General features: G+C 42.7%; 1 protein-coding gene across 1 annotated transcript; it reads right to left on the bottom strand.

Annotated features, from left to right (window-relative positions):
• Nucleotides 1-2,247: 2,247 nt before the first annotated feature.
• On the bottom strand, nucleotides 2,248-2,726 carry LOC144380460 (uncharacterized). The gene is made up of 2 exons (XM_078064281.1): nucleotides 2,586-2,726; nucleotides 2,248-2,391 (listed from the first exon to the last, which is right to left on the bottom strand). The coding sequence occupies exons 1-2, from the start codon at nucleotides 2,724-2,726 to the stop codon at nucleotides 2,248-2,250; spliced, it is 285 nt and encodes a 94-aa protein (XP_077920407.1).
• Between the last annotated feature and the right edge of the window lie 6,915 nt (nucleotides 2,727-9,641).

Genomic DNA, 9,641 nt, shown 5'->3' with positions numbered 1-9,641 from the left:
CAGTTGGTTTTGATTTTCATCACCTCAAAAAGAAACCCTGTACCCTTTAGCTGTCATCCCCTCCACCCTCTTTCATCCCTCTCCCACTCCAGTTCTAAGCAACACTAATCTACTTTCTGCCTGTGAAGGATTCCTTTTTCTGGACATATAATATGAATGAATTCATATAGTATGTGGTCTTTTTGTCTGGCTTCTTTCACTTAGCATCGTGTCTTCAAGGGTCATCCATGTTGTCACATTTATGAGTACATCACTGCTTTTAATGGCTGAATAATATTCCATTGTATGGACAGATCACAATTTGTTTACTTGTTCTTCAATTGATGGATGTTTGGGTTGTTTTTACTTTTTGACTATTATGACTAATGCTGCTATGAACACTTGTGTACAAGTCTTTGCATGGCCACATGTTTTCCATTCTCTCAGATACATAGGACTGGATTTGCTGGGTCATATAGCCACTCTATATGTAACATTTTGAGGAAAGGCCAAACTAGTTTTCACTTTGGCTGCACCAACTTACATTACAAAGAGCAATGCTTGAGGGTTCCAATTTCTCTATATCCTCACCAGCAGTTGTTATTTTCCATTTAAAAAAAAAGTTACAGCCATCCTAGTGGGTGTCTAATTGTGTTTAGAAATGTCTAGAAATGGTACCTAACTGCAGTTTTGATTTTCATTTCCCTGATGCCTAGTGATCTTGAGCATCTTTTCATGAGTTCACTGTCTTTTTTGTATGTTTTTGGAGAAATAGCTATTCAAATCCTTTACCCATTTCTTTTTTTTAAAGATCTTATTTATTTATTTATTTGACAGAGAGAGAGAACAAACAGGGGGAGCAGGAGAGGGAGAGGGAGAAGTAGGCTCTCCACCAAGCAGGGAGCCCAAGGTGGGGCTTGATCCCAGGATCCTGGGATCATGACCTGAGCTGAAGGCAGATGCTTAACCAACTGAGCCACCCAGGCGTCCCTCTTTAGCCATTTCTTAATTGACGTATCTTTTTTTTTGTTGAGTTTAAAGAGTCATTTATATATTCTGAATACTAGATCCTTATCAGACATATGACTTGCAAATATTTTCTCCAAAGATTTTAATTACAATTAACCAGAGATTTTAATCATGATGACATCTAATTTATCTATTTTTTTCTTTAGTTGCTTGTGCTTTTGGTGTCATATAAAAGAAACCATTGCCTAGTCCAAGGTCATGAAAATCTACCCCTATGTTTTCCTCTAAGAGTTAAATAGTTTTAGCTCTTATATTTAGGTCTTTGATTTATTTTTTATATATGGTATGAGGGTTGAATTTCCTTCATTGAATGTGGATATCCACTTATTGGGATATGTTGTTGTTTGGTGGTTTGGTGACTTTGCTGAACGAATTCCGTAAAGTTTTTATTCTTTGTTGTGTGTAGCCACTAAAGTATCTCTTCTTTTAGCTTAAGGGTCAGCTAATGATTGGACAAAGGTTTCCTTAACCTGATAGGACACTGCTCCATCCCAAATTTTCTTAGCAAGAAAGGGACCTCATTTGTATTGGGTTTGTGGCATCTAAACACCCTTTTAGTCCTTGGGAGTGCTGTCAATAACTTTCATTAGAATGCATTTAGGGTTCTTCTGAGGGCATTTATTGTTTCCTGCATACTGTGGGGGAAATCAAACACTGCTATGAAGTAGGTGGCCTAAAGGTAGTTTCTTTGTCTACCTTTTATTAGGGGGTGACCCTTTTACCCAACACCCATCACACCTCTCCCCATTCAGGTTCTGGCAATCTAAACACTGATGTTGTCTCTCTCTCTCTCTCACATGCACACACATACACACACACACGTGCACACACACACACACACCAAGCACTTTTTCCTTCTTGCCTATGGGTTAAATGTTAAGAATGGAAGTTTGTCTTCAATGTTCAGTCCTCAACCACTCTTTATCAATAATGTCTGGCTAACTGTGGACCTATCACTGTAGCCCCCAACTGTCCAGAACCTCTCCTTCTCCCTTCTCACAACCTGTCTCTTCCCTTCTTTCCCTTGTTCTTCATGATCAGAGAACCTGCGTGCGCGCGTGCGCACACACACACACACACACACACACACATCTCCTGGAATAAGGGGCTTCTCAAAAGTTGTTGATTTCATTTTAATCACCACCATCTCTGTTCCAGGATGGTGTCATACCTTGTAGGATGGTGATACGCCATTGTAGGGTCTTTCAGCCCTGGCCTTAGTGCCTTGGACTTAGGCTACTATTCAATATTTGCTAAAGGCCGAAATTTCTTGGCCTTTTTCACTCTCTTCACCTTTCGTGGACTTTTTGTACTAGAACGAGAGGATTTTTTTCTTGAACTTGTATGAAGCAGTCTTTTTATTCCCCTCTGCATCTTCTTCACCTGGAAGGGCAAACAGGGTGATTCCAGAAGGGCAATAGGTTGGAAGAAGATGGGGGACTGAATGGAAAGGAAGGATTCCTGAGGAGAGGCAAAGGCTAATGAGGGGTTTTATGCCAGATAAGGAAAGGGTGGGAATCTTGGGGGAGGGGAATCAATGGGAAAGAAGAGGAGGCACCTGAGTGAGGTGGTCTTACCTTGCCACTACCTATGGATCTGGGTCGACACTGGCTCTTCCTCTTCTTTCTTTTTGTGCTTGGAGTTAATTGTTTTGTGCTTAGGGTTGGTTGTTCCATAACTGTGCTAGCTTTCTCTGGCTTCCTGGTAACTTTAGTCATGTTGAAGCCTCCCAGTGGTCTTCTCCAGAGCTCCTGACCAGACTGTAAAATACCCCTTACCAGTACAATGAGGAGCCACACCCTTTGGCTTTGTTTGTTCAGCTAGGGGATATGGGCAGGTGGGTGGTAGCTTAGACATCACAAAGCACCACTCTTGGCTCCTTCCTGGGGGGTGGGGGCGCTGGGTAAACCAAGATGCTCTGATTGGAGAGAGTGGGCATTTTCTCAACAACCCCTTCAAGAGCTTTTCTGAACTGACCCGCCAACCTTTCTCATCATCTGCACACTTGGCAGGCAGAAGGTGTTTCCTCCAAGTCCTGCCCTATAGCCAATCTCATTCCTTGTTTCATTCTCTTCTCTCCCATCTTTCAGCATTGCCTAATATTTTGGATGTCTTACCTCAAATGCTTCCAAGATAATGTGACTGTATTTTTCTATGGAGATGCTCATCACCCCACTTCTTTTCAACAGTTTTCTCTTATGCACCTTGAAGGCCATTCACTTCTTGGCTACTACCAGGAAACTGTCCCATCCCACCCATCTTTTTTTCCCAGTGTCTTTGTAGATCTCCTCAGTTTTCTATTCTATAGTATGAAATTACTGCCTTTATCAACAGTCAAAACAGTGTGGTACTGGCATAAGGGTAGACCCACAGATCAATGTAATAGAAGTGAGAATCCAGAAATAAGCCCATATAGCTAAAGACACATTTGTTTTTGAGAAAAGTGCCAAGAACATTCAATGGGAAATAATAGCTATTTCAACAAATGGTGCTTTGACAACTGGATGTCCACTGGAGTCTGCTTGAGGTTCTCTCTCTCTCCCTCTCCCTCTGCCCCTCTCCCTTATGTGTTTTTTCTCTCTCTCTCTCTCTCTCTCAAAAAAAAAAAAAAAAAGAAAGTGAAGAGACAGAAGTGGATGCATAGAACAGGAGAAAAATTTTGTATGTCATAAATCCATAAGGGAAATTTATCCAGAATATATAAAAGAACTCTTTCAACTCAACAATAAAAAGACAACCCAATTTAAAGTGGTCAAAAGACCTGAAAGGCACTTGTCCAAAGAAGATATACAAAGGGTCAATAAGCATATAAAAAGATACTCAACCTTATTAGCCATCAGAGAAATGCAAATTAAAACCAAAATGAGATATCACTTCACACCCACTAGGATAGAAATAATTAAAAAGTAAGATAATAACATGTATTGGTGAGGTTGTAGAAAATTGGAACCCTCATACCCTGCCTGTGGGAATGTAAAATGGTGCAGTGGTTGGAAAAAGTCTGGCAGTCCCCAAAAAGCTAAACATAGAGTTACCAGCTGACCCTGGAATTCTGCTCCTAGGCATATATCCATGAGAAATGAAAACTACATCCACACAAAAACTTGTACACAAATGTTCATAGCAGCATTGTTCACAATAGTCAAAAGGTGGAAACAACTCAAATGTCCATCAACTGGTGAATGGATAAATAAATGAGGTATATCCATACAGTGCAATATTATTTGGCCATAAAATAAATGGAATTCTAATACATGCTATAACATGTATAAACCTTGAAAACATGCTAAATGAAAGAAGCCAGTTGCAAAGGACTATATATTATATGATTCCATTTATATGAAATATCCACAATATGCAAATCTATAAGCACAAAAGATATTAGTGGCAGCTTAAGGCTAGTCAGGGAATAGGGAGACTGGAAGGTGATGACTATGGGATGTAGAGTTTCTTTTGGTCATCATGAAAATATTCTACAATTGATCGAGGTGAAGGTTGCAGGACCCTGTGAATATATTAAGGCAATGATTGTACACTATAAATAGGTGAATTGTATGGTATATGAATTATATCTCAATAAAGCTATTTGAAAAAGGATGAATAAGAACTGCTCTCATGAAGGCAGTTTACTAGTTAGTGCTTTATAATCAAAAAATGCTTTGCAATCAGACCTGGTTCTGAGTCTTGACTGTACCGCTCACAAGCTGTGTGACCTTAGGTGAATCATTTCCCCTTTCTGATTCTGTTTCCTCATCTGTAAAACAGGGTTAGTAATAGTACCTACCTTATAAGGTCATTGTAAGGATTAAATAAAATAAATGGTGATTTTCAAACATGAAAATATGAAGACCCCAAGAATATATTTGTGGACTCTTGAGAATATGTCCCATGGTCTCAAGACTGAGAAACACTGCCATTTCCATTCATCACAATCACCAAAACCAGTGCTGAAGCAGACAAGGTAACACAATTCACTTATGTCAGGTCCCCAAGATCATCCAGAATATACTTACTCTTTAAATCTAAACAGAACATTTTATACTTACCATAGAGAACTCACTGACCTTAACCCCCTTGAGAATATCTCCATGGCAACTGTAACTCTCATATTCTGCTGGAGGGAGTGTAAACTGTTAGAACTACTTTGGACAACTGGTTGGCAGTCAGTATACCTACAATGGAATATTACTCAGCCTTACAAAGGAAGGAAATTCTGAACCATTCTACAACATGGAACCCTGAGGACATTACGCTAAGTGAAATAAGCCAGGCACAAAAAGATAAATACTGTGGGATTCCACTTCTGGGAGGTACTTACAGTTGTTGAAATCGTAGAGACAGAAAGTAGAATGGTGGTTGCCAGGGGATGTGGGGAGGGTAGAAGGGGGAATTGCTATTCGATAGGTATAGGATTTCAATTGTGCAAGATGAAAACATTCTAGGAATCTGTTATACAACAATATGATATTGTTAATACAACTGAACTATACACTTAAAAATGATTGATGGCCAATTTGATGTTTTGTGTTTTTTAACCACAATTTTAAAAAATTAAAAAAAATAAAACACTATCGAAATTAAAAAAAAAAAAGAAAGAAAAGAAAAAGGGTGTTTGTTTACTGTTGGGCCACCACAGCCAGAACTGCGGGCTGCTGGGAAAGCGTGTGGTACTAACCCAGTGCTAAAGTCCATCATCTCCTCTGTTTATTTGCTCTGGCATCAGGGTCCAGCTTCTCACCTCAAGTCCAACACAGTGGTCCTCCACCTTGGCTGCATTTGGAATCACCTAAGATTAAAAGTTTCTGATGTCTGAGCCCCACCCTAGAGATTCTGACCATCTCTGTCTGGGGCAGGGCCTAATAATTTAAAAAACAAAGCCAAGTGATTCTAAAATATAGCCAAGACCACTTACACCGAGATGTGAGTTGGTGTGCGGGTCTCCTTGGGGACTTCAGATGGAGTTTCCAGGCCCGGTGCACTTTAAGGGGCTGAAATGGAGTAGCTGGTGGGGATGGAGAGGAGATGGAATCAGCTGAGCTTGGGGATAGTTGGAGTGGTTGCAGGGCGCCATGGGTAACTTCCAGGTTCCTGGCTGGAACAACAGGAAGGGTGGCAGTGTGACTGCATGAGGTGGGGAGCCTGGAGAGCAGGGGGTTTGCAGGGAAAGACCCCGAGGTCAGTTTAGGAGACCCGTGGAGCCTGAGATGCCTGTCAGGGCTCCGTGGAGAGATGGTGAGTAGGGAATCGGATCTTGCAGGCTGGAGCTTGGGGACAGGTCCTTGGCAGAGGTCAATTTGAGTATCACTGAAAGACATAGGGATTGATGCAATCACCCTGGAGAGGAAGTGTAGCGGGAATGGGGAGTTTCAGAACCAGACGCGTGAGGACTCCAATACTGGCTTGGAAAACTGAAAAGGGAAGTGAATTCAAAATGGTAAAAAGTAATAATGGGTAATATTTATTAGCAACTCATTTGTGCTGAGCACTATTCCCCGAGCCCTGTTCTAAAGGCTTTATTCTTTTAACTTGACACACAACAACCTTATGGTCATTGGAAATGAAGCCTCTAACCACTTTTTGATTTTGGGCAGCTGAGAGCTTTCAAGCCCCATCCCTCCTTTTTTCCTTTCTGCCCCATATCTGCACCAGTCAGGTGCTCTGTCCTTGGGCACCACTGGGAATTTCCAACCATGAATGGCCCCGCGTCCATGCGTGAACCCCCACTCCATCTCCACCCCTCATGACAACAAGCACCCAATGCTGTTGTTCCCCACAAAAGGGAACCTGAGCCCTTCTCCTTGGGGAATTCTTGTGCAGGTTATCATGTGAGTAATCAACTGTACTAGTTTCCTACGGCTGCTCTAAGAAAGTACCAGAAATTCAGTGATGTAAACAACAGAAATGTCTGTCCTCACAGTTCTGGAGTCTGGAGTCCGGAGTCAGTTTCACTTGTCTGAAATTGTCTGAAATTAAGGTGTCAGCAGGACCACACTGCCTCTGGAGCCTCCAGAGAGCAATCTGTTCTTAGCCCCTTTCCGTCTCTAGCAGTTGCTGGCATTCCTTGGCTGGTGGCCACATCTCTCCAATCCTCAAAAATAGCACCTTCGAATCTCTCTCTGGTCCATCTTCATATCACCTTCTCTCTGTGTCCCTCTTATAAGGATACATGTGACAGCAATGAGAGCCCACCCAGATAATCCAGGATAATGTCCTCATCTCAAGATCCTTCACTTCCTCACATCTCTAAAGACATTTTCTTCCAATAAGGCAACACAGGTTCCAGGGATTATGGAGGACCCGATGTCTCAAGGAGCTGTTTTTTCACCCTACCACAATACATGTGAGCGCCTATGTGTCTTTTGTCCCAATGTCCAGAAATTCTTGCATGAGTGAGGACTCCCCAGTATCCAGCAAGGGATGGTAGGCACCCGAAAAACCAGAAATACTATTCCCAACTCACAGATGATGGGACTGAGAGAACACCTCAGGCTGGGAAAGTAGGGCAAGATATGTTTAGTTATGTTTTCTTTCCATGGGACCCCTCCCTCATTTACCTGAAAAATCTCGCAGGTCCTTAACAGAAAACAGGCAATTAGTGAAAAGGCCATCTGCAGGGCAATGAACTGGCCAGGATGTGTTGGAGGAGAAGAAAAAAAAAAGTTGAGACCCAAAGGAGCCCACGGATTCTTAGGTATAGAATGAGCTGATTGTACCGTTGAAAAGAGCGAATACCCTGAATGCACACCCTTTGGAGCTAGCCAGCGGCTCCAAAAGCTGTAGTGGATTTTCAGCTCTATTTATATGGAATCAAAGCTATAGTTGTGTTACATCATCCAACGTTCGGTAAGCAGCAGATATTCAATTTACATTAGTAGTGGCCTTGACAGTAGTTACTCTGACCTACTCTTTTCCATAATGATCAGGCTTACTTTGACGTTTTGTTCTCCCCAGTTCCTTATCAGGTCCTCCTCCGGTTTCCCCTGACAGTTTATCTAGCACATATGATTAGCTGCATCCTTCAACATTCCTCAGTGAGGTCGGATTCCGTTCAGTTTTCCCACCAAAGTGAGGAGATCTGGGTTCAAGTCCCAGTTCTACCACTAACTGGCGGTGTGCCGGACACAGAGCAAATCCCTTCTATGTGGGTTTCGGATTTCACATCTGAAAAGCAAGGGAGGTGTATGGCCCTGTTCAAAAGCACACAGTTCTTTATGGTGGCTGGAGCACCCTGGACCATCCCCAGACAGAACTGAGCTAAAAGGAAACTCTTAAACCACAGCACCGCTGCCCCCCACCGGAAGCTGGGGACTCTGCAACGGCTCAAGCTGGCCCTGAATCTACTACGTGGCATTAGGCAAAGAAAGGCAATCATTCTTCTCTGGAATGACTGTAACAGATTTCATTCTTGGCAATTACTGTAGGTGGGAACGAGAAAATTCTTTCATGATGAACAAAAGCTTTTGTGTCTTTTCCAAGCAGTGGAAAACTGCCTAGACGGATACACCAAACCGCCCTGATGGAAGACTTTGGAATGTCTAATTTGAAAACCAGGCACGTGGCAATACAGTGAAGGCCTCTGCCTGCTTTCTCCTCCATCTCTTTTCCTCTCCCTCGCTGGTACTGCTGCGCCAAATGTAAACAATCTCTCCTCTGGAAACTCTAAAATTTCACCACAATCATTTTGTATTGGTTTTAAGCAAGTACCAAATTAATTAGCAAAATAGCACAGCCAAATAAGCAGCTTAATGTGTTCCCGGGGTAGACAGCCTTTAAAGAGTCTCTTTATTCCATACTGGCTAAGCCATCTCCCTCTAGCATAGGACGCTGGGGAAAGCATGGGCTTTGAGCCTGATAAAGTCAGGCTGGAATCCCAGCGCTAGGATTTCCGAACTGTATGACTTGGGGCAAGTTGTTTGTTAACCTTTCTGGGCCTCCACTTCCTCATCTATAAAATTAGCCTCGTAATAGCTACTCACTATAGCAAGTGGTTTACACGGATTATATCCCTGGAGCCCCACAGTAGCCTCTGAGGTTGGTGTCATCTGCTTTTGTTGTGAGGATTATGCGAGATAACTCAGGTAGGCACCCGGTGGGTTGCTGAGGAAAATGGTGGCCAGGGATTACCATATGCAGTTCTGTGCTAGGTACTGTGGAGGTACTCGCCAAACATACATTGAGCACGTGCCATGTATTTCTTTTAAAAAGTGGAGCAGGAATGGTCAAAGAAGGTACATGACTCAGTTTCTCCATCTTGACTGGTTCTCTTCTGTTTGGAAGGATTTAAGGTGGGTTGAATTAAATTCCCATTCCAGCCAGATGAGCCTCCAGGAGTCATAGGTTTCTCTCCTATATTTATTTCCTTGTTGTCTCCTATAGTCTCCTGAGCTCAAGGCTATAAACTGGGACATAATCTTCTGGGGTGAGGGGGAAGTGTCACCAGCACTGCTAACAAGGCTGGATGTAGACCACACCAAAGGCAGAAAAGATTTAGAACATTCAATTGGTCTCTGCAAGAGAGGGCAGGGGCTTATACTCCCCTCCTGCAAACCCTTCACAGAATGGCCACCCCCCAAGTTGGCCTTGATCCACTGACTACCCCTCCCATTTCCTCCTCTGTCATACATGCTCCTTGC

Source organism: Halichoerus grypus, chromosome X (genome assembly GCF_964656455.1).
Source record: "Halichoerus grypus chromosome X, mHalGry1.hap1.1, whole genome shotgun sequence".
Lineage (NCBI taxonomy): Eukaryota > Metazoa > Chordata > Mammalia > Carnivora > Phocidae > Halichoerus > Halichoerus grypus.
Note: the sequence above shows the minus strand (reverse complement) of the source record. Positions and strands in the feature narration are given on the sequence as shown.

Bases quoted from the DNA above. Each gene is read 5' to 3' on its own strand.
- LOC144380460 (XM_078064281.1), bottom strand. From the start codon at position 2,726: ATGACTAAAGTTACCAGGAAGCCAGAGAAAGCTAGCACAGTTATGGAA. The intron at 2,392-2,585 runs GTAAGACCACCT...TTGCCCTTCCAG, and splicing joins GATCCATAGGTAGTGGCAAG to GTGAAGAAGATGCAGAGGGG.